Genomic DNA, 23,211 nt, shown 5'->3' on the forward strand with positions numbered 1-23,211 from the left:
GGCCAGTCCTGGCATCCTTCTGCCTCACTTGTGGCCCCAGTGAGCCTCGGGTGGTTATTCCCCACAAGAATTCCTTTTATCCCCATCTTTTGGGAGCAGCTCGCCAAAATATTGGGAAGAAATTCTTCCCTGTGAGGGTGGTCAGGCCCTGGCACAGGGTGCCCAGAGCAGCTGTGGCTGCCCCACCACTGGAATTGTCCAAGGCCAGGTTGGAAAGGGCTTGGAGCACCCAGGGACAGTGGAAGGTGTCCCTGACAAGGCAGGGAAGGAAGGAGATGGGATTTATGATCCTTTCCAATGCAAACCATTCCCTAACCAGAGCTTCGCTCAGCCGCCACCACATGCGCTGCAAACTACATCTCCCAGCAGCCCCCGCGAGAGCAACCGGTTAATCCCGCCCCTGCCCCAATCCCATTGGTCGCTATGCTGACGGGTCGGGTGGTGATTGGCTCTCGGTAACGCCAATCAGCCGCGGGGGCGCGGCGGTGTCAGTGATGGCGGGCGGGCGGCGGGCGGTGACGGTGGCGCTGCTGGCGCTGGGCTCGGTGGTGCTGGCCCTGGCGGCCGCCGTCCTGCTCCGCGCCTTCGTCCTGCGGCCCCCGGCCGGGGTGCCGCGGCTGTGGGCACGGAGCGCCGGCACCGCCGCCCTCAGCGCCAGCGAGCGGCGGGAGCTTAAGGAGGCGCTGCGAGGTGAGGGGGCCCGAGCGCTGCGAGCCCCCCTCGCCCCTCCTGAGGGGGGACCCAGGGCACGGCGGGCGGGTGTGGAGGCGGCCTCTCCCCAGGTGCTTTCCCTGGAAGGAACCGGGTGTTGGCTGCCAGCAGGACTAAGAAAGTGATTGAAAATCTGTGCTGGGCACTGCTGAGGCCACGCCTCGAGCGCCCTGTTCAACTCTGGGCGCTGCAGTTCAGGAAGGGCTGGAGCGAGTCCAGGGAAGGGAGTGGAGAAACCTGAGGGAGCTGGGAAGGGAATGGAGGAACCTGAGGGAGCTGGGAAGGGAATGGAGGAGCTGAGGGAGCTGGGAAGGGTCTGGAGAGTCCTGAAGAGTTTGGAGAATCCTGAGGGAGCTGGGAAGGGAATGGAGGAGCTGAGAAGGATTTGGAGAGTCCTGAGGGAGCTGGGGAAGGGTTTGGAGAGTCCTGAGGGAGCTGGGGAAGGGTTTGGAGAGTCCTGAGGGAGCTGGGCAGGGGCTCAGCCTGGAGCAAAGGAGGCTCAGGGGGAATTTCTGGCTCTGCACAACTCCTGCCAGGAGGGCACAGCCGGGGGGGATTTGGGATCTTATCCCAGGGAACAGGGACGGGAGGAGAGGGAACGGCCTCAGGCTGGGCTGGGGAGGCTCAGGTTGGACATGAGCAGGAATTTCCTCATGGAAAGGGCTGGAAAGGGCTGCCCAGGGGGGTTTGGAGCGCCCATCCCTGGAGGTGGCACTGAGTGCTCAGGGTGGGGATCGGGCACAGCCTGGACTCGATGATCCCACAGGGATTTTCCAGCCTCAGCGTTCCTGAGCTTCTCCTGAGCCAGCTTTTGCCCTGTGTTGATTTTCTCCACCATTTCCTGCTTGTACACACAGAATTTTGCCAGACACCCGTGAAGGCGTTTCCAGACATCCCTTTGTCCCCTGGATAAGTCACCGTCGGGATTTTCTCCCTTTCTTGTTCTTGCTCACCACTGCTGTGCCCAGTGCTGGGCTCCTTGTGCTGTCTGACGTAGAACATTGGAGGGCTTTAGCTCTCAGCAGGGCTGGCACTGTGCAGGAAACCACAATCTGGCACCAAGTGATAAAACCCTGTGTGCAAACCTCATACCTCGCTGGTTTGGAGGATTTATTGCCTAGCAAATTGTGTTTGCATTCTTCTTTAATGGGAAAATGAAGGCTCACAGTAGATTTTTGTGCTAATTCATGAATCACACCACCTCAAAAGAATCCATAACCTCTGCTGGGAGCTGCTGTTTGGAAAGGCAGCTGGGGTTGAGTTGCTCCATGTTCTGCAGGACAGGGACGGGATGTTGGAGAGCCTGTTTAAATGACAGTGCAGACCAAAAGGGCCAACAAAAGCCCTGTGTGTTTATAAAGGTTCATTCATAAAGGTTCATTTTTATAGGTTAATTTACAAAGCACTATGGGGGTGTAATAACCATCACAACCTGCTTAACTCTTGAGAAAGAGCCTTGGAGTGCCAGCCCAGCTGCCTGTGGCTCTGGGCAATCAGCTCACCCAAGCAAATTGCAGCTGCTCCTGGGCAGGAGCATTTCTAAGGAGATCATTCAACACTTCAGCATGAAAAGTGGAGTCAAATTGTCTGGGGAGATGCCTTGGCTGAGCTCTCAGGAAATGCTGGTGGCTGCAGCTGAAGCACATCAGTCTCTTTTTGATCATGGCAGCTCGTGCTGTGCTGTGAAATGATGTTTAAAGCCCAGAAAACCTCTCAGGAACATAAATGTGCTTCCAGTTTTGAAGTGCTTTGTTTGGTTTTGGTGCTGAGTGATTTCTGTTCTGTGTTTCTTTGAAGGGGCCATTAAAATCCCAACTGTGTCCTGGTCTCCAGAGGATTTGAACACAACTGCCATGGCAGAATTTGGGAGTTACATTCAGAAAGGTACTGAGCTTTCAGTCTTGGCAATTTCTGCTGCTCTGTTTTCATAGACAAATTGAAGAGAGCATGTATCATTCCTGAATATAAGAGATTTTTATATTTTTCCTGAAGAAATGTCCTGTCAGACATGAATGAAGAAATTTCCTGTCAGAAATGTCACATGTGTCACCTCTGTAGCAGTGATATCAATGGCCTCAAAAGGTTCAAAAGACTTTTTGTAATGATGGTTTTTGATCCTTGAGATGCTTAAATGCCTTAAAAAATTAAAAGAGGATGACTGCTGCTGCTTCAACCTAATTTTTGGCAGTTCCTTCATTGTGCCCTGCAAAAGAGCTGCAGCACTGCTGAGCAAGAATTGTGGTTTTGTTTAGGAGGCTTTTAAATCCCAAGTGAGATAGATTGGTAAAAGTGTGAGAAATTCTACTGCTGAGCAAGAATTCTGGTTTTGTTTAGGTGGCTTTTAAATCCCAAGTGAGATGGATTGGTAGAAGTGTGAGAACTTCTGTGCCCAGTCTTACTTACAGTTCCTGATGATTTACAGTTCCTTATTTACACCCCCCCTGCTGCTCCCTACCTGACAGCTATGCAATAATGCTAAAATTTGCCATTATTGTTAATTTTTCTTTCACGTGTACCTTTAATTTTCTTTTCAACAGTCTTCCCAGCTGTATTTTCTTCAAAGTTCATCCAACATGAAATTGTTGGCCAATACAGCCACCTGTTTACAGTGCAGGGCTCTGCCCCTGGCCTGCTGCCCTACATGCTGCTGGCACACATGGATGTGGTGCCTGCTCCCCCTGAGGGCTGGGATTTCCCTCCTTTCTCAGCTGCAGAGCACCAGGGATTCATCTACGGCCGAGGAACGCTGGACAACAAAAACTCTGCCATGGTATGTGGGCCTGCTAATGTCCTTCCACACAGAGCCAGCCTGGCAAGGCAGAGGGAGCTGCCCATCCTCTGGAATTCTCTGTGCTGTCTTCTGTCTCTCACTCCTCTCTCTGTCAGGGATAAACTCCTAGTTTGGATAAATTCCAGGTTTTTCCTGAAGATGGGGTGTTTTCACTCATTGTTCAGTGTTACTGGAGAAAAGGAGAATCATACTGACACATACAGATGGATTTGGTTAAATGCCAGGTTAAAGTTTTAGGCCAGAGAATCCATGGCTGCCCCATCCCTGGGAGTGTCCAAGGCACTTGGAATTCACTGTGGGGTCTCTCTCTCACTCCTCTTTCTGCCAGGGATAAATTCCTAGTTTGGATAATTCCAAGTTTTTCCTAAAGATGGGGTGTTTTCACTCATTGTACACTGTTACTGGAGAAAAGAGGGTTAAAACTCCCAAAGAATCAGGAGAATCACACATACAGATGTATTGGGTTAAATGCCAGGTTAAAGTTTTAGGCCAGAGAGTCCATGGCTGCCCCATCCCTGGGAGTGTCCAAGGCACTTGGAATTCCCTGTGGGGTCTCTCTCTCACCCCTCTTTCTGTCAGGGATAAGTTCCTAGTTTGGAATTTATTCATCTTTTTCCTAAAGATGGGGTGTTTTCACTCATTGTTCACTGTTACTGAAGAAGAGATGGTTAAAACTCCCAAAGAATCAGGAGAATCATACTGACACATACAGATGTATTGGGTTAAATGCCAGGTTAAAGTTTTAGGCCAGAGAATCCATGGCTGCCCCATCCCTGGGAGTGTCCAAGGCACAGGGAATTCACTGTGGTGTCTCTTTCTCACCCCTCTTTCTGTCAGGGATAAATTCCAAGTTTTTCCTAAAGATGGGGTTTTTCACTCATTGTTCACTGCTAACTGGAGAAAAGATGGTTAAAACTCCCAAAGAATCAGGAGAATCACACATACAGATGTATTGGGTTAAATGCCAGGTTAAATTTTTATGGCAGAAAATCTGTGGCTGCCCCATCCCTGGGAGTGTCCAAGGCACAGGGAATTCCCTGTGGCTCTGGGGGCTCCTGTGCAGTTTGTCCCTGACCCAGCTGCTCTGGATTTCATGTCCCTACCCTGGCTCCTGTCACAGCATTACTGAGCAAAACCCCTGCAGGGACTTTTCCAAGGAATGGGAATGGGAATATCCCAGTGGGAACTGTAGGGATCAAAGCTTAGCAGTGAACAGCACAAGGGTATGAAAACATTGAATTCTCTTCCATCACTCTGCATTCTGTTGCATTTATTCTCCTGATCACCCCCGGGGATGGTTCAGCAGTTCTGCTTTTCCTGCAGGGCATTCTGCAAGCTCTGGAGTTCCTGCTCAGGAGGAATTACCGACCCCAGCGCTCCTTCTACATCGGCATTGGCCACGATGAGGAGGTATTGCCTTTCCTCTCCTTGCCACCACACACTCCTGGGGGTTTTTCCTTAGAAAGCCCTAAGAACTTGAAGTGACACCTTCCATTGCATTTCTGCTCTACAGAAATAATTTGGGTATTTGGAGGCATGATTCTCTGCCCTCTCTAGAATTCCAGACCCCACCTCTCCTTCTCTATTGGCACTGGCCACCATGAGGAGGTATTGTCTTTCCTCTCCTTGCCACAACACACTCCTGGGGGTTTTCCTTAGCCCTAAGAATTTGAAGTGACACCCTCCATTGCATTTCTGCTCTAAACAAATAATTTGGCTGTTGAGGGCCATGCTTCTCTGCCCTCTCTGGAATTCCAGACTCCACCACCCCTTCTCTGTTGGCATTGGCCACCATGAGGAGGTATTGTCTTTCCTTTCCTTGCCACAACACACTCCTGAGGGTTTTTCCTTAGAAAGCCCTAAGGAAATTTGAGCTGAGGCTGATTCCCACTCCCTTTGCTGTGGAAGATCCTTGACTGTAACATTTTCCTCTCTCCCTGTGATGGGATTTGGTTGGGTCAGTGCAGTTTTCCCTCCTTGCAGCCCCTCATTGTGGGGGCAGGACCCAGCATCTCCTCATTGCATTTTATTATGGGCTGTTTTCACTTGGAGCCTGCTTTGGGAGGGGGGCTCTGCTTTCTCCAATGGATCTCCATTTTCATTCTACTGCCAAAGCTTGCAGCCAAAACTGACAGCATTTCAGTGCAGGCCTCAATTGCAAACTATTTGTGCTCTACAGAAATAATTTGGGTATTTGGAGGCATGATTCTCTGCCCTCCGTAGAATTCCCTGCCCTGCCTTTCCTTTTGTGTTGGCACTGGCCACCATGAGGAGGTATTGTCTTTCCTTTCCTTGCCACAACACACTCCTGGGGGTTTTCCTTAGCCCTAAGAATTTGAAGTGACACCCTCCATTGCATTTCTGCTCTAAACAAATAACTTGGCTGTTGAGGGCCATGATTCCCTGCCTTCTCTGGAATTCCAGACCCCACCTCTCCTTCTCTATTGGCATTGGCCACCATGAGGAGGTATTGTCTTTCCTCTCCTTGCCACAACACACTCCTGAGGGTTTTTCCTTAGAAAGCCCTAAGGAAATTTGAGCTGAAGCTGATTCCCACTCCCTTTGCTGTGTCTTCCTTCCCTGTGGAAGGGCTGAAGGTCCCTGACTGTAACATTTTCCCCTCTCCCTGTGATGGGATTTGGTTGTGAGGGCTCCTTGCAGCCCCTCATTGTGGGGGCAGGACCCAGCATCTCCTCATTGCATTTTATTTTGGGCTGTTGCACTTGGAGCCTGCTTTGGGAGGGGTGGCTCTGCTTTCTCCAATGGATCTCCATTTTCATTCTCCATTTTCATTCTACTGCCAAAGCTTGCAGCCAAAACTGACAGCATTTCAGTGCAGGCCTAAATTGCAAACTATTTGTGCTCTACAGAAATAATTTGGCTATTTAGGGTCCTGATTCTCTGCCCTCTCTGTTCAGTGCAGGCTGAATTTGCAAAGTGCAAATCCATCTGTGCTCCACACAAATAATTTGGCTTTTTAGGGCCATGATTCTCTGCCCTCTCTGGAATTCCAGATCCCACCACTCCTTCTGTGTTGGCCACCATGAGCAGGTATTTTCTTTCCTTTTCTTTGCCACAACAAGCTGTTTGCATTGTTCCTCTAAGTAACAGGGCTTCATTTTGAAACATTGTTTAGCTGGAAGGTCTTTCCTGTTTTTCTTGGTTCTGTGGGGAGATAATGTGTCAGGCCCCAGGTCACGGTTCTGGATTGATTGTTTGGCTTGGAGTGACATTCACAAAGGGTTTGGTGTGATGGGCAAAGGGAAGAGAACATTGGAGGTGTCACTTCAGATTCTTTTCTTCAAGAAAGGTGCAGCAGGAATCCCATTTTGGAGACAGGAAAAGCTGGGTTGAGTTTCACATGGTTGTAGGAAACGTTCAGGAAGAACTGGCAAATACATTCCAGTGGTACAGAGAGACAGGAGAGGTGGGTTTGGTTAGGCACTGTCAAAATATAAAGACAAAGAATTATTAGCAGTTGAAATAAATAGATCTGCAGTTGCTAATCTGTGAGTTTACAGCTCAGATATCAAAATGAAAGCAGCAGTCACTGCTTCACAAAGGGTTTGGTGTGATGGGCAAAGGGAAAAGAGCATTGGAGGTGTCACTTCAAATTCTTTTCTGCAAGGAAGGTGCAGCAGGAATCCCATTTTGGAGACAGGAAAAGCTGGGCTGAGTTTCACATGGTTGTGCCAGGAAGAACTGGCAAATATGTTCCAGTGGTACAGAGAGACAGGGGAGGTGGATTTGGTTAGGCAAATATAAAGACAAAGAATTATTAATAGTTGAAATAAATAGCTCTGCAGTTGCTAATCAGTGAGTTTACAGCTCAGATATCAAAATGAAAGCAGCAGCCAGTGACTCATCAATAAATGCACTTCTCATCATGGCTATAAATTCATCTGCTATCAGGCCATTAACAATCTCCAATTAATTTTCCTGGAAGATTCTTTTATGTTGCTCTGGAGCTGTTCCCCGGGGGATTTCATGCATTCCTTGTGCTGTAGCCAACAGCAAGGTGCTTTCCAGTTTTCCTGCCAGTGTTTTGGCTGGATGTGATCAGTTCTGTGCCTGGATTGCACAGGTGTCTGGGCTGAAGGGAGCAAAGAGAATTGCAGCTCTGCTGGAAGCCAGAGGAGTGGAACTCTCCTTCCTGCTGGACGAGGGGAGTGCAGTGCTGGACGGCATCATTGCAGGGGTGAAGAAGCCAGTGGCCATGTAAGAGTTGTGATTATTTTATTCCTTAATTCACACCAGAATGTGATTCATTTTCAGTCATTAATTAGTGCTAAATGACATTGTTGATATCACTGCAGAATGTTTTCAGGATGTTGGTGCTGCTGGAGCTGCAGCAGAGGCACAAAGTGCAAGGCAGGGACCTTCAGCCTCTCCTGCTGTCCATCACACTCGTGCTGACAGAGGCACAAAGTTCCTCTGAGCATTGGAATTCACTGCAGAATCAGCCCAGCCATCAGTCCTGCAGGGATCTAAACACTGTGTTAATGATTTGTTGTTGCTGCTTGAGTGGTTTTTATCATACTAAAACTATGCAGAGTAGTTGTTTTTATCTACAGTCTGTGTGTGTGTGTGTTTGGAATGACATTAGTCATTTATTTGTTAATTAATTGATTAATTTATCATTGTCCAGGATTGCTGTCACAGAAAAAGGTTCAATGACACTGAACTTCACAGTGGAAAAGGAGCCAGGGCATTCATCCTTTCCCCCTAAGGAGACAAGTATTGGCATTCTGGCAGCAGCCATGTCCAGGTGAGAATTTCCCTGTCACCCACTGCCAAAAACAGTCAAAAAAACCTCCTGAATCACTGATATGTGACTTCTTAAATATTTGTGTCCAGTCTTTTTCAAACTGCTGTTCTATATTTGCAATTGCAGTTTGGAGCTCACTTTGAAGGGCAGGAATGAAACTCCCAGCCAAGGGACAATTGCCAGGTGTCTGCAGAGTCTTTGCACTTCAGCTGTTCCAAGTGTCAGCCAATTCTTTAAAAGCAAGACAAATGCTGTCTGCCCTGATTTCCTCTGTAGCAACAGAGATTCCTTTGTTTGGGTGGCAGGATTTCTCTGGAATTTGTTCCTACCTCAGCTGGGAATTCTCCAAGCCAATGAGCACAGAACAGAGTCATAACCTGACTGCAGAAATCACCTCTCTGCATCTCTGTGTGGATACCAAATTGGCTAAGAAATACATATTTTAGGAAAACTGAGTTTGTCCAGACCTGGTGGGATTTGTGTGCTATTTTTCTGGATTTCCATGTATTTATAGCAGCCAGGTTTTGGGATTTTTGCTGCTGTTTCTCGAAGGAAATCTTTGCATGTGACTGGAATGCCCAGAAATCTGTGGAGCTGTGCTTGCAGTCATTACCAGGAGAGCAGAGTGTGATTGCATCTCCAATAACAGACACATTTCACAAATCAAATTCCTGACATCCTTCTGGAGCAACAGCAGCCAGAGAGTTGTTTTTTAACCTTTTCAGTGGTGCAAACTTTAACAATTTGTTTTGTAGGCTGGAGCAGAATCCCTTGCCCAACCTGTTTGGCCACGGCCCAGAGCTCATGACCATGGAGCACCTTGCAGCAGAGGTGAGGAGCCAGCCAGGTTTCATTCCCAAATTTCCATAAGAAATTGAAGAATTTAGTTGTGTAAAAAGGATACAAAAGCTGGTTTTCCTCCCAGATTATTGTTCCTGCTGGAATTGTTTTGTGTATATTCAAGTGACTCCACTGTGCTCTTGGCAAATAAAAACTTTCTGATTTTTGGTTTTGTTTCTTCCCTTTAGTTCAACTTTCCTCTCAACATCATCATGAGCAATTTGTGGCTGTTCTCACCTATTGTCAGCAGGTAAGAAAAGAGATCCTTGATAAACATCCCCAGCCTCTCACCCTTAAAAGATGAAGCCATTTCTAATCTTGCAGGAAATCAGCTATTTTATGGTTTAGATAATTCAGTGGTTTCCTGTTAATAACCACTTTGTTAATTGAATAAGCCATCATTCAGCTGTGAAATAAATTCTGGTGTTTAATTTTTAGCGATTTTTAAGTTATTAAGTTAAAAATTGTGTTTGTTTGTTTCTGTTTTTTGTAGAGTCCTTGCCTGGAAACCTTCCACCAACGCCTTGATCCGAACAACCACTGCAGTCACCCTGTTTAATGCAGGAATCAAGGTGCTTCCATTTGGGTTTTTCTCCATGTAATTATGATGAGACAATTAGGACATTTAATTTCCACCCCTTTAAATCCAGTTCTAAGATCAGTGTTGGCCCTGTGTGGTGTCTAATTCTTATTTCAGATATAGCTTGGACTTGAAAATCAGTTGAAAATCTTTCAGAATTATCTGATCTCTGTCCACCTCTGATAAAATTGTTAATATTTCAGCATAGACAATAAAATGTGGTTTGTGCATAATCCTACAAAGTATCAGAGGCAAGATTTGAAACTGTCACAGTCACAAACACTTCCCTGACCCAGACATCTGCACCACAGCTCTGGGGTTTGCCTGAAGTGTGTTAAATGTGCACCTTGGACTGAGAGATAACAGCCAGATCCTGCCCTGATAAGGAGGTGGAGCTGTCCAAAAATCCTGGAGCCCTGAAACACGGCCAGGATGTGTTTGGTGTGTCCCTGAAAAATCTGTGAGTGAAAAGGGCAGGAAAGGATGCAGTGGCTGAACAGTGACACGGAGTGGCCAGGAGGGAAGTGACACCCTGGCTCCTTGGCGTTTTTTCTAAAGATTTCATATGGTTTTGTTTAGCAAAGTTTTAAATATTCAGTCTGTAGATAAGAAGAATTATGTGTTCAATAAAAATCAGTTGTTAAGCAACTTATATGTACCTAAATATGAAGCATGTAGTGTGACAATGAGATGAAAATATCACTTAAAAAATCCAATTTCAGAATTTCTCAGTATAAATTTTCAGAAGGGAGGGAGCTTAGCTCAAGATAAAAACTTCTACAGAAGTAACAAATAACTTAATTTCTGTTGATTTCATGAATATTTCTTTGTGTATTTATCTGCATTTTAGATAGAATTTACAGTGTAAGAGACATCACACTTGGTGGAAACACTGGAGCACCTGAGGCCTGAAGTTGTTTGAGCAGTTCTGAGTTTTCAGCTGGCATTTTATTCTGATTTTCACTTCCTTTTAAACTTTGACCTTTCCTTTTTTCCAGGTGAATGTCATCCCTTCCTCTGCCAGAGCCACAGTGAACTTCAGGATCCACTCAGCTGAGACAGCTGCTGAGGTAGCCCTGGGCAGAGCTCAGATCTCAGCCCTTGTACCCCAGGGAATGTGGATCCTCTGGGATATTTTTGTGCCCCAGGGATTGTGGATCCTCTGGGATATTTTATACCCCAGGGAATGTGGATCCTCTGGGATATTTTGTACCTCAGGGATTGTGGATCCTCTGGGATATTTTGTACCCCAGGGATTGTGGATCCTCTGGGATATTTTTGTGCCCCATAGCATGTGGATCCTCTGGGATATTTTGTGCCCAGAGCACGTGGATCCTCTGGGATGTGGGATGGGTTTGTGACCTGGGACATTCTGGGGATCTTGCACACCTCAGGGGATCCTCTGGGATATTTTGTGCCCCAGGGAATGTGGATCCTCTGGGATATTTTGTGCCCCAGAGATTGTGGATCCTCTGGGATATTTTGTGCCCCAGGGAATGTGGATCCTCTGGGATATTTTGTACCCCAGGGAATGTGGATCCTCTGGGATATTTTTGTGCCCCATAGCATGTGGATCCTCTGGGATATTTTGTGCCCAGAGCACGTGGATCCTCTGGGATGTGGGATGGGTTTGTGACCTGGGACATTCTGGGGATCTTGCACACCTCAGGGGATCCTCTGGGGTATTTTTGTGCCCAGAGCATGTGGATCCTCTGGGATATTTTTGTACCCCAGGGATTGTGGATCCTCTGGGATATTTTTGTACCCCAGGGATTGTGGATCCTCTGGGATATTTTTGTGCCCCAGAGCATGTGGATCCTCTGGGATGTGGGATGGGTTTGTGACCTGGGACATTTTGGGGATATTGCACACCTCAGGGGATCCTCTGGGGTATTTTTATGCTCAGAGCATGTGGATCCTCTGGGATATTTTGTGCCTCAGGGATTGTGGATCCTCTGGGCTATCTTTGTGCCCTAGGGAATGTGGATCCTCTGGGATATTTTGTACCCCAGGGATTGTGGATCCTCTGGGATATTTTGTGCCCCAGAGCACGTGGATCCTCTGGGATATTTTTGTGCCCCAGGGAATGTGGATCCTCTGGGATATTTTGTGCCCCAGAGCATGTGGATCCTCTGGGATGTGGGATGGGTTTGTGACCTGGGACAGTTTGGGGATCTTGCACACCTCAGGGGATCCTCTGGGATATTTTGTACCCCAGGGATTGTGGATCCTCTGGGATATTTTTACGCCCAGAGCATGTGGATCCTCTGGGATATTTTTGTACCCCAGGGAATGTGGATCCTCTGGGATATTTTTACGCCCAGAGCACGTGGATCCTCTGGGATGTGGGATGGGTTTGTGACCTGGGACATTTTGGGGATATTGCACACCTCAGGGGATCCTCTGGGATATTTTTATGCTCAGAGCATGTGGATCCTCTGGGATATTTTGTGTCCCAGAGAACGTGGGTCCTCTGGGATATTTTGTGCCCAGAGCATGTGGATCCTCTGGGATATTTTGTGCCCCAGGGAATGTGGATCCTCTGGGATGTGGTATGGGTTTGTGACCTGGGACAGTTTGGGGATCTTGCACACCTCAGGGGATCCTCTGGGATATTTTTGTACCCCAGGGATTGTGGATCCTCTGGGATATCTTTGTGCCCCAGGGAATGTGGATCCTCTGGGATATTTTGTACCCCAGGGAATGTGGATCCTCTGGGATATTTTGTACCCCAGGGAATGTGGATCCTCTGGGATATTTTTGTACCCCAGGGATTGTGGATCCTCTGGGATATCTTTGTGCCCCAGGGAATGTGGATCCTCTGGGATATTTTGTGCCCCAGAGCATGTGGATCCTCTGGGATATCTTTGTACCCCAGGGAATGTGGATCCTCTGGGATATCTTTGTGCCCCAGAGCATGTGGATCCTCTGGGATATTTTGTGCCCCAGGGAATGTGGATCCTCTGGGATATTTTGTGCCCCAGAGCATGTGGATCCTCTGGGATATTTTGTACCCCAGGGAATGTGGATCCTCTGGGATATTTTGTGCCCCAGGGAATGTGGATCCTCTGGGATGTGCAATGGGTTTGTGACCTGGGACACTTTGGGGACCTTGCACACCTCAGGATGTCTGACAGGCCTGTCCAGCCCAGAGCAGCTGGGAAATGTTGTCATTACAAAACCTCTTCCCTCCCCAAGCCTTTGCTGGAAGTTTCTCTCTCTGGGAGCTTTTCTGGGTTATTTGGGTGCCATAATCCCCCAGAGCAGCAGGCTGAGCTCCTGCCTGCCAGGGCTGAAGCAGTTCAGGAGCACCTGGAGACAGAGATTTAAAAACCCAGCTGAAGTGTCAGAAGAGGAGCTGACACACACTTCCAGGCTGTGTTTGCAGCCACAACCTGACAGTGCACAGACAGATGTTTTCTGGAGAGCTGAACATCTGCAGATGTCTCTGAGGGCTGGTTTCTCATTTCTTGTGCTCCTTTGGTGTGTGTGTTTCACCCCCAGGTGCTGGAGGCCGTCAGGAGCACCATTGCTGATGACAGAGTGAAGATTGATGTGGTGGAGGCCTTTGACCCCCTGCCCATCAGCCCTTGGGATGAGCAGACATTTGCAATCCACATTTTTCAAAAAACCATCCTGGACATTTTCCCAGATGTGGACAGTGTGGTCCCAGGTGACAGCAGGCACATGATGATTGTTGTTTCCTCTTCTGCTTTTCCCTTCTTTCCATTTGCTGTGTCCTCCTCCACCCCAGCTGTTAACTGCTGGAAACAGCTGCTTTTTCCTCTTTTTATTCCCTTCCCTCTCCATGCTTGAAAAGTTGTAATGTTGTTTTTGAGTAGTGGAAGTAAAAAAGCAAACAGGAAGCTGCCAGAAACAATGAGCCTTGAATTGGGTTTTCTACACATACAAAGGGATCTCTTCAGGGAAGAAAGGAATTGTGAGGGAGAGGAGGAGGTCTTGCTTCAGTTCTTCTTTTATTTTCATAGCTGCCAAAGCCATTCCTGCTTTTCTGCATTGTTCCTTATGGTCCCAGCCCCTTCCCTTTCTGCAGCTCCTTCCCAGCTCTGCAGTTGTTGGGTTGAAATTTGAAGTTTGCATTTTTGGGGAGGTTTGAAGTTTGCATTTTTGGGGGAGTTTGGAGTTTGCATTTTTGGGGAAGTTTGAAGTTTAGATTTTTGGGGAGGTTGAAGTTTAGATTTTTGGGGAAGTTTGAAGTTTGCATTTTTGGGGAGGTTGAAGTTTGCATTTTTGGAGAAGTTGAAGTTTGTATTTTTGGAGAAGTTGAAGTTTGCATTTTTGGGGAAGGTTGAAGTTTGCATTTTTGGAGAGGTTGAAATTTGAAGTTTGCATTTTTGGGAAGTTTGAAGTTTGCGTTTTTGGGGAGGTTGAAGTTTGCGTTTTTGGGGGAGTTTGGAGTTTGCATTTTTGGGGAGGCTGAAGTTTGCATTTTTAGGAAGTTTGCATTTTTGGGGAGATAGAAGATTGCATTTTTGGGGAGGCTGAAGTTTGCATTTTTGGGAAGTTTGCATTTTTGGGGAGGTTGAAGTTTGCATTTTTGGAGAGGCTGAAATTTGCATTTTTTGGAAGTTTGAAGTTTGCATTTTTGGGGAAGGTTGAAGTTTGCATTTTGGGAGAGGTTGAAATTTGAAGTTTGCATTTTTGGGAAGTTTGCATTTTTGGGGAGTTGGAAGTTTGCATTTTTGGGAAGTTTGAAGTTTAGATTTTTGGGGAAGTTTGAAGTTTGCATTTTTGGGGAGGTTGAAGTTTGCATTTTTGGGGAGTTGGAAGTTTGCATTTTTGGGGAGGCTGAAGTTTGGGGAGGTTGAAGTTTGGGGTGGTTGAAGTTTGTATTTTTGGGGAGGTTGAAGTTTGTATTTTTGGAGAAGTTGAAGTTTGCATTTTTGAGGAAAGTTTGAAGTTTGCATTTTTGGGGAGTTTGAAGTTTGCATTTTTGGGGAGGTTGTGTCAAAGCATTCTTGTGTTGAGTTGTGTGTTCAGCTCCTGGAGGACAGAATGTTCTCCAGCATGCACCAATCACTGTTTCCAGTGATGCTTTTGGTGCAGGACTGTTATAATTTGCTTTTCCTCTCTCCTGGGGAAAGGTGGGGCACTTTTTACACCTCACTCGTTCCTCCCCTGTCTTTATATGCATATCTACCTGTATATCTGGATTAAAGCTTTTAAGAAAATGCAGATTCTCCCACAGGGATGCAGAATGTAAATGATTTTGCCATTTAATAGAGTTATGAACTTTGCAGCAGTTTAGTGGAGACTGAAGCAGACTTGCAGCAAGTTAGCAAAGTTAACAAGTGCATGCTTGTGTGTACATCCAGTATTCCAAATATTCCACACTGCAGCCACTGAGGTCAGCCCAGCATTTTTTATCCATTGCAGTGTGTGAATTAATTAATCTGAATTCTCCATCTGCCTCAGATTTAGCAGCAGTGGTTTATTACAGCGACTTGATGAGGTCTTCATGGTGAGAGAGAAGGATGAGAATCTTGTTTGATGATCAGAAGGCAAGGCTGGATTTATTGATATATGATATATAATACATTATAACTGTACTAAAAAGAATAAAGAAGAGAAGTTTCAGAGGCTGCTAAGCTAAGGATAGCATAGAAAAGGATCTAAAAACAAGAGAGTTCTCTGTCGTTGTGTTCCAGAGAGCTTGCTGCCCTTAATTGTACACATGGAACATGGACCAGTCACAGGTGCATCTTATAATCATTGTTTATATTCTCTTCCTGGGGCCTCAGCTTCCCAGAAGATGAACAAGTCTCAAAGAAAGGATTTCTATGAAAAAATGTCTGCGACACTTGTGTGTACATCCAGTATTCCAAATATTCCACCCTGCAGCCACTGAGGTCAGCCCAGCATTTTTTATCCATTGCAGTGTGTGAATTAATCTGAATTCCCCATGTACTTCAGATTTAGCAGCAGTGGTTTATTACAGTGACTTGATGAGGTCTTCATGGTGAGAGAGAAGGATGAGAATCTTGTTTGATGATCAGAAGGCTGGATTTATTGATATATGATATATAATACATTATAACTGTACTAAAAAGAATAAAGAAGAGAAGTTGCAGAGGCTGCTAAGCTAAGAATAGCATAGAAAAGGATCTAAAAACAAGAGAGTTCTCTGTCGCTGTGTTCCAGAGAGCTTGCTGCCCTTAATTGTACAAATGGAACATGGACCAGTCACAGGTGCATCTCATTGTATGCCACAGCAGCTGATAATCATTGTTTATATTCTCTTCCTGGGGCCTCAGCTTCCCAGAAGATGAACAAGTCTCAAAGAAAGGATTTCTGTGAAAAAATGTCTGCGACACTTGTGTGTACATCCAGTATTCCAAATATTCCACCCTGCAGCCACTGAGGTCAGCCCAGCATTTTTTATCCATTGCAGTGTGTGAATTAATTAATCTGAATTCCCCATCTGCCTCAGATTTAGCAGCAGTGGTTTATTACAGCGACTTGATGAGGTCTTCATGGTGAGAGAGAAGGATGAGAATCTTGTTTGATGATCAGAAGGCAAGGCTGGATTTATTGATATGTGATATATAATACATTGTTGGAGATTTTCCCTCAGACATGGCTTGAAGGAAAAAGGCCATGAAAAAATACAGCAGATGGAAAAGTAAAAGGCAGCTGTGAGGAGCAAATTCTCAAAGCCTGTTTCTGTGAACAACAAGATTCTCAGGCATGTTTATGTAAACAACAGAAGTTCTCAGGTTGTTTTTAATAACAAGTAAATGTCTTGTCCTTGGATAAGGTATGGGAAAGCAAAAGTGACAAACATGAAGGCCTTGAGAACCTTTCATACCAGGGTTCTCAGGCAGTTTTCTCATAACAGGTGAACATTGCTGCTTCAGATTTAGCAGCAATGGCTCAGTGAAGTCATTACATTCATTTCCTAAAATTATTTTCATAAGGTGGGATTTTTAGACCTGAAGTCTTTGATGGCAGCAATAAACCTTTGATGGCAGCAGACCAACCCTGAGCTTTGTTTTTTTGCAGGCACGTGCATTGGGAACACGGACAGCAGGCACTTCAGCAACGTCACCAAGGCCATCTACAGGTTCAACCCTCTGCTCCTGGCACAGGATGATCTCCCCAGGTACTGAGCTCTGCACCTGGGGCTGGGCCCAGGCAAAGAGGAGATCCATGAGCAGAACAAACCCAGCCTTGTGAACCTCCCATGCCACCATTTCCTGCGGATTTTGGGGATGGGAATTCCCTTGGGATTGTGTCAGCTGGCTCTTTATTCCTTCAAATTCAGGCAGGACACATTGAGGTTTGATTCTGTGGTGCTTTGCATCCTTTGTGTGCTGTTCTGGTAGGTGGCCTTGTCCTGCAGATTTATCACTGAATTGATTTGAAATTTCCTGAAGTTACGTGATAACAACATCACCATGCAAAGGATTGTTTGCTTATTTAGATTTCTCATTTTATTGAGGTGCAGATTTCTCATTTTATTGAGGTGCAGGAGTGGAGTGTTCTGGCTGTGCAGCAATGGCCAAGAAATGGATTTTTTCAAGATTAGATTTTTAGATTTTTTCCAAAGTTAGCTGTTGAGCTCTGAGCCTTTGAATCAGAACATTTGGGTTGGTTACAGTGCAGTTTTGGGCTATATTTCTGTTTTTCTGTTGGTTACAGTGCAGTTTTGGGCTGTTTTTCTGTTGGTTACAGTGCAATTTTTGGTCTCTATTTCTGTGTTTTTCTGTTGGTTACAGTGCAGTTTTGGTCTATATTTCTGTGATTTTTCTGTTGGTTACAGTGCAGTTTTTGGGCTATATTTCTGTATTTTTCTGTTGGTTACAGTGCAGTTTTGGGCTGTTTTTCTGTTGGTTACAGTGCAGTTTTTGGGCTATATTTCTGTGATTTTTCTATTGGTTACAGTGCAATTTTTGGGCTATATTTCTGTATTTTTCTGTTGGTTACAGTGCAGTTTTTGGGTTATATTTCTGTGATTTTTCTGTTACAGTGCAGTTTTTGGGCTATATTTCTGTTTTTCTATTGGTTACAGTGCAGTTTTGGACTGTTTTTCTATTGGTTACAGTGCAAATTTTGGGCTATATTTCTGTATTTTTCTGTTGGTTACAGTGCAATTTTTGGGATATATTTCTGTGATTTTTCTATTGGTTACAGTGCAATTTTTGGTCTCTATTTCTGTGTTTTTCTGATGGTTACAGTGCAGTTTTTGGTCTCTATTGCTGCATTTTTCTGTTTTTCTTTATGAAGCCAACAGCCAAGCAAGGTGCTGCCTTTGTGCAATTGTGTCAGAAATTCCACCTGACCTAAAAAATGTCTTTTTTCCTTTCAGGATCCATGGCTTGAATGAGAGAATCTCCATTGAGAATTATGAGAGGCAGGTGGAGTTCCTCTTTCAGCTGATCAAGAACTGTGACATTGAGACCCTTCCAGAGCCCCACGCCAACTCCCACGAGCTCTGAGAGATTTTTGGGAGGAGCAGCTGCAGGTGGACTCTGGGACAGGGCCTGAAGATGGAATTTTGGAATTTTGGGTTTTGTTATATTGTGGTTTAAATACAGATGGGATAAGTGCAGGTTGTGTGATAGGAATGTGGCCAAATACAACAACTAACCCTGATTTCTGCTCTCTGTGCTCTGATGTGCAGCCATTAATCTGGCACTAATTTTTTTCAGCTCTTTAAACCTCTAAAATTGGTAATCACTAAAAATCTGAGCTATGCCCAGCAGCCACTCACACTAGAAGCTGACTCACCCTGTGTGCCTCTGACAAACTCCTTTTTGATGGTGAATGGATCTTTCCCAGGTGAGGATTTTTCCAGAAGGCCACAGGGAGGGTTTGTGGTGTGCTGAAATGTTCCTGTCACTGCTGCAGCCACACTGAGGAGTTCTGGCACTGCTGCTGGGCTCTGCTGCTTCCCAGGGCATTCTCCCTTGGCTGCACTGATTCCTGGCTCTATTTTCAGGTACTCCAGAACTTCTGTGTTGTTGTGACTGAGGAGGTGCTGAAAACTTTCCTGTCCATCATTTTAGTGCTGATTTTTGTTCCCTCTGTGACTCAGGGTGTGTTGTTCAACTGGGTGTCAGATTAAGGGATTGCAGCTTTGAATGAGGAATTAAATCCCTCGTCTGCTCCTCTCTTTTCTCACTTTGTGCTTCTCCTTTGTTCTTCTGAAAACTTAATTTTGAAAGATTTGAAACCTTTCAGTTTTTCCCAGTTTAGTGTTCACTCCCATGGCTGCACTGATTCCTGACTCTATTTTCAGGTACTCCAGAACTTCTGTGTTGTTGTGACTGAGGAGGTGCTGAAAACTTTCCTGTCCATCATTTTAGTGCTGATTTTTGCTCCCTCTGTGACTCAGGGTGTGGCTCAGGGTTTGTTGTACAGCTGGATGTCAGAATAAGGGATTGCAGCTTTAAATCCCTCTTGTCTGCTCCTCTCTTTTCTCACTTTGTGCTTCTCCTTTGCTATTCTGAGAACTTAATTTTGAAAGATTTGAAACCTTTCAGTTTTTCCCAGTTCAGTGTTCACTCCCATGGCTCCACTGATTCCTGTACTCCAGAACTTCTGTGTTGTTGTGACTGAGGAGGTGCTGAAAACTTTCCTGTCCATCATTTTAGTGCTGATTTTTGTTCCCTCTGTGACTCAGGGTGTGTTGTTCAACTGGGTGTCAGATTAAGGGATTGCAGCTTTGAATGAGGAATTAAATCCCTCGTCTGCTCCTCTCTTTTCTCACTTTGTGCTTCTCCTTTGTTCTTCTGAAAACTTAATTTTGAAAGATTTGAAACCTTTCAGTTTCTCCCAGTTCAGTGTTCACTCCCTTGGCTGCACTGATCCCTGGCTCTATTTTCAGGTACTCCAGAACTTCTGTGTTGTTGTGACTGAGGAGGTGCTGAAAACTTTCCTGTCCATCATTTTAGTGCTGATTTTTGTTCCCTCCATGACTCAGGGTGTGGCTCAGGGTTTGTTGTACGGCTGTGTGTCAGAATAAGGGATTGCAGCTTTGAATGAGGAATTAAATCCCTGTTTTCTGCTTGTCTCTTTTCTCACTTTATCCTTCTCCTTTGCTCTTCTGAGAACTTGATTGTGAAGGATGTGAAGCCCTTCAGTTTCTCCCAGTTCAGAGGGCTCTCAGGTTTGTTCCTTCACTGCCAGTGCCAGCAATTTCCACTTTCCTGCTCAGTTTTTTGGGAATCCTGGGGAAGGCAGGCCACAGATGCTGACTCTGCTTCATCTTGCACTTCTATGTCAGCACTGAAGGCTTCAGCATTCCTTTGGCCTTGATAATTGGGGTTACCAGTATTAGTTAGACAAATAATTTATTTAATCAGTTAAAATTAAATTAATTTTATCAATAAATAGTTAGCAAAGTTATGTTAGGCAAGGAAAAGCCTGAATCCTGGGGAAGGCAATCCTTGGATTCATCTTGCACTTCTTGCCTGCCTATGTCAGCACTGAAGGCTTCAGCATTCCTTTGGCCTTGATAATTGAGGTTACCAGTATTAGTTAGAGAAATAATTTATTTAATTAAATTAATTTTATCAATAAATAGCTAACAAAGTGTTGTTAGCCAAAGAAAAGCCTGAATCCTGGGGAAGGCAGGCCATGGATTCATCTTGCACTTCTTGCCTACCTATGTCAGCACTGAAGGGTTCAGCATTATTTTGGCCTTAATAGTTGGGGTTACCAGTATTAATTAGACAAATAATTTATTTAATTAAGTTAATTTTATCAATAAAAGTGATGTTAGCCAAAGAAAAGCCTGAAGCCTGGGGAAGGCAGTCCTTGGGTTCATCTTGGACTTCTTCTATGACAGCACTGAAGGGTTCAGCATTCCTTTGGCCTTGGCAGTTGGGGTTACCAGTATTAATTAGACAAATTATTTATTTAATTATTTAAAATTAAATTAATTTTATCAATAAATAGCTAACAAAGTGATGTTAGCCAAGGAAAAGCTTGGATCCTGGGGAAGGCAGGCCATGGATGTTGGCTCTGCTTCATCTTGCACTTCCTGCCTGCCTATGACAGCACTGAAGGGTTCAGCATTCCTTTGGCTTTGACAGTTTGGGTTACCAGTATTAATTAGACAAACAATTTATTTAATTAGTTTAAATTAAATTAATTTTATCAATAAAAGTGATGTTAGCCAAGGAAAAGCCTGGATCCTGGGGAAGGCAGGCCATGGATTCATCTTGCACTTCTTGCCTGCCTATGACAGCACTGAAGGGTTCAGCATTCCTTTGGCCTTTACAGTTGGGGTTACCAGTATTAATTTAGACAAATACCAGTAATTTAGACAAGTAATTTATTTAATTAAATTAATTTTATTAATAAATAGTTACCAAAGTGATGTTAGCCAAAGAAAAGCCTGGAAGTGTGCCAGTGCCTTGCTGCAGGGACCAGTGCAGCACCTCCTGCACAGATGTGGCTGTTTTTCAGAGCTTCAGTAATGCACTTCAATGGGTGGATGTTCTGCTCTGAATTCATACTGTGAAATGTGCTGGAATGTACAGGAAATCCCCTGAAATGTGTCCTGAAAAACACTGATGGAACTGTGATCCCAATTCTTTCCATTCACTTATTTGTTTGTGTTTGATCTTATCACTGTGGCCAGAGGGCTCCAACTGTATCACTGAATAATTGAAACAAAACTGACAGTTTCATCTAATAAAATGAGGAATGGGAATTCTTTTCTGGTGATCATTTCTTCTTTTTATGTAGCTGTGAAGTCATTTCCACACCTGAGCAATCCATAAAGTTTCCATCCAAACAAACCCACCTATTTTCCAGCCAGATTTAATCTTTGCTGCCTTTTCTGCACACAATCAGCTCACCCTGGGCAGGCATTGTTGGGCAGTAAATAGTTTGCATCTTTTCTGCTTTGCTGCACTCTGTGATTTGTTCAGGCACGTGTCTGTGGCTCTTTTGTGGAGGTGTCACTGCTCCTGTGAATAAAAATCAGTTGTTAAGCAACTTCCATTTACCTAAATATAATGTGACAATGAGGTAAAAATATCACTTAAAAAAATCCAGAGTCTCAGAATTTCTCACTATAAATATTCTAAAGGGAGAGAGCTTAGCTCAAGATAAAAACTTCTATAGAAGTTACCTGTTAACTTCATTTCTGTTGATTTGACAAATATTTCTTTGTGTATTCCATTGTGCAGGCCCAGCAGAAGTGATGTGTCAGGGCACAGCACTGAATAAAACACAGCCCTGGCAGTGGGAGGTGCACAGAAGGGTTTGGTGTTGTTTTTTCTCTGGCAAATCTCTGTAAAACTCAGTTTAAATCCTTTGCTTTGCCTGTGGCTGTAGGGGGGCAATAACAGCTGATGGTTGTGCTGCCAGGCAGAGGGAAAACAGGGAGAAAATGGGAAAAAATCCCATGAGAGAGCACAGGTTGTGAAAATCCTGACCTGGGTCATGCTGTTGAGGTGTGGAAGGAGGAATTTCTTGCCTGTTGTGTCCTAAAGACACAAAGCATCTTTATATTCTGTAATTTTCCCCCAGCCAAAACCCCCTTACCTCTGTTTTTGTGAGGATTGTTTCTTTAAAGGAAGAAAATTCATTTTGCTGCTGGAGGAGCAGCGAAGGGCAGAGGGTGCTGGGAGGGCAGGGCTGGGTTTGGCAGCTCCTGTGTGAGTGTGAGCCCTGAGATTTGGCTGGGGCAGCTCCTGTGTGAGTGTGAGCCTGGGATTTGGCTGGGGCAGCTCCTGTGTGAGTGTGAGCTTTGAGATTTGGCTGGGCAGCTCCTGTGTGAGTGTGAGCCTGAGATTTGGCTGGGGCAGCTCCTGTGTGAGTGTGAGCTTTGAGATTTGGCTGAGGCAGCTCCTGTGTGAGTGTGAGCTTTGAGATTTGGCTGAGGCAGCTCCTGTGTGAGTGTGAGCTTTGAGATTTGGCTGAGGCAGCTCCTGTGTGAGTGTGAGCCATGGATTTGGCTGGGGCAGCTCCTGTGTGAGTGTGAACATGAGATTTGGCTGGGGCAGCTCCTGTGTGAGTGTGAGCTTTGAGATTTGGCTGGGGCAGCTCCTGTGTGAGTGTGAACATGAGATTTGGCTGGGGCAGCTCCTGTGTGAGTGTGAGCCTGGGATTTGGCTGGGGCAGCTCCTGTGTGAGTGTGAGCTTTCAGATTTGTCTGGGGCAGCTCCTGTGTGAGTGTGAGCTCTGAGATTTGGCTGGGGCAGCTCCTGTGTGAGTGTGAGCCTCGAGATTTGGCTGAGGCAGCTCCTGTGTGAGTGTGAACATGAGATTTGGCTGGGGCAGCTCCTGTGTGAGTGTGAGCCTCCTGTGTGAGTGTGAACATGGGATTTGGCTGGGAAAGCTCCTGTGTGAGTGTGAGCCTGGGATTTGGCTCCTTGCAGAGCTCATTAAGGGCAGCTCCTCAGCCAGGCCTGGCACCTTGCAGTGCTCTGCAGAATTTCAGTGGTCCCTGAGGTTGCAGCAAAGTGCTTTAAACACCCCCTGTTCCTGCAGGATCCACTGGGAAACGCCACATTCCCATCTTTGCCCATCTCCCCATCCCTC

General features: G+C 45.5%; 1 protein-coding gene across 1 annotated transcript; it reads left to right on the plus strand.

The window, feature by feature from the left end:
* The first annotated feature begins 494 nt into the window (after positions 1–494).
* PM20D1 (peptidase M20 domain containing 1) lies at positions 495–21,373 on the plus strand. The gene is made up of 13 exons (XM_063177799.1): positions 495–690; positions 2,509–2,595; positions 3,249–3,481; positions 4,826–4,912; positions 7,587–7,720; positions 8,151–8,270; positions 9,026–9,101; positions 9,299–9,360; positions 9,604–9,682; positions 10,689–10,760; positions 13,195–13,363; positions 16,714–16,813; positions 18,020–21,373. The coding sequence occupies exons 1-13, from the start codon at positions 495–497 to the stop codon at positions 18,147–18,149; spliced, it is 1,545 nt and encodes a 514-aa protein (XP_063033869.1). The 3' UTR covers positions 18,150–21,373.
* Positions 21,374–23,211: the final 1,838 nt, after the last annotated feature.

Source organism: Melospiza melodia, chromosome 28 (genome assembly GCF_035770615.1).
Source record: "Melospiza melodia melodia isolate bMelMel2 chromosome 28, bMelMel2.pri, whole genome shotgun sequence".
NCBI lineage: Eukaryota > Metazoa > Chordata > Aves > Passeriformes > Passerellidae > Melospiza > Melospiza melodia.

Coding starts and splice junctions, on each gene's coding strand:
- PM20D1 (XM_063177799.1), top strand. CDS start 495: ATGGCGGGCGGGCGGCGGGCGGTGACGGTGGCGCTGCTGGCGCTGGGC. Junction 9,102..9,298: donor TGGAGCACCTTGCAGCAGAG/GTGAGGAGCCAG, acceptor TCTTCCCTTTAG/TTCAACTTTCCTCTCAACAT. Junction 9,361..9,603: donor TTCTCACCTATTGTCAGCAG/GTAAGAAAAGAG, acceptor TGTTTTTTGTAG/AGTCCTTGCCTGGAAACCTT.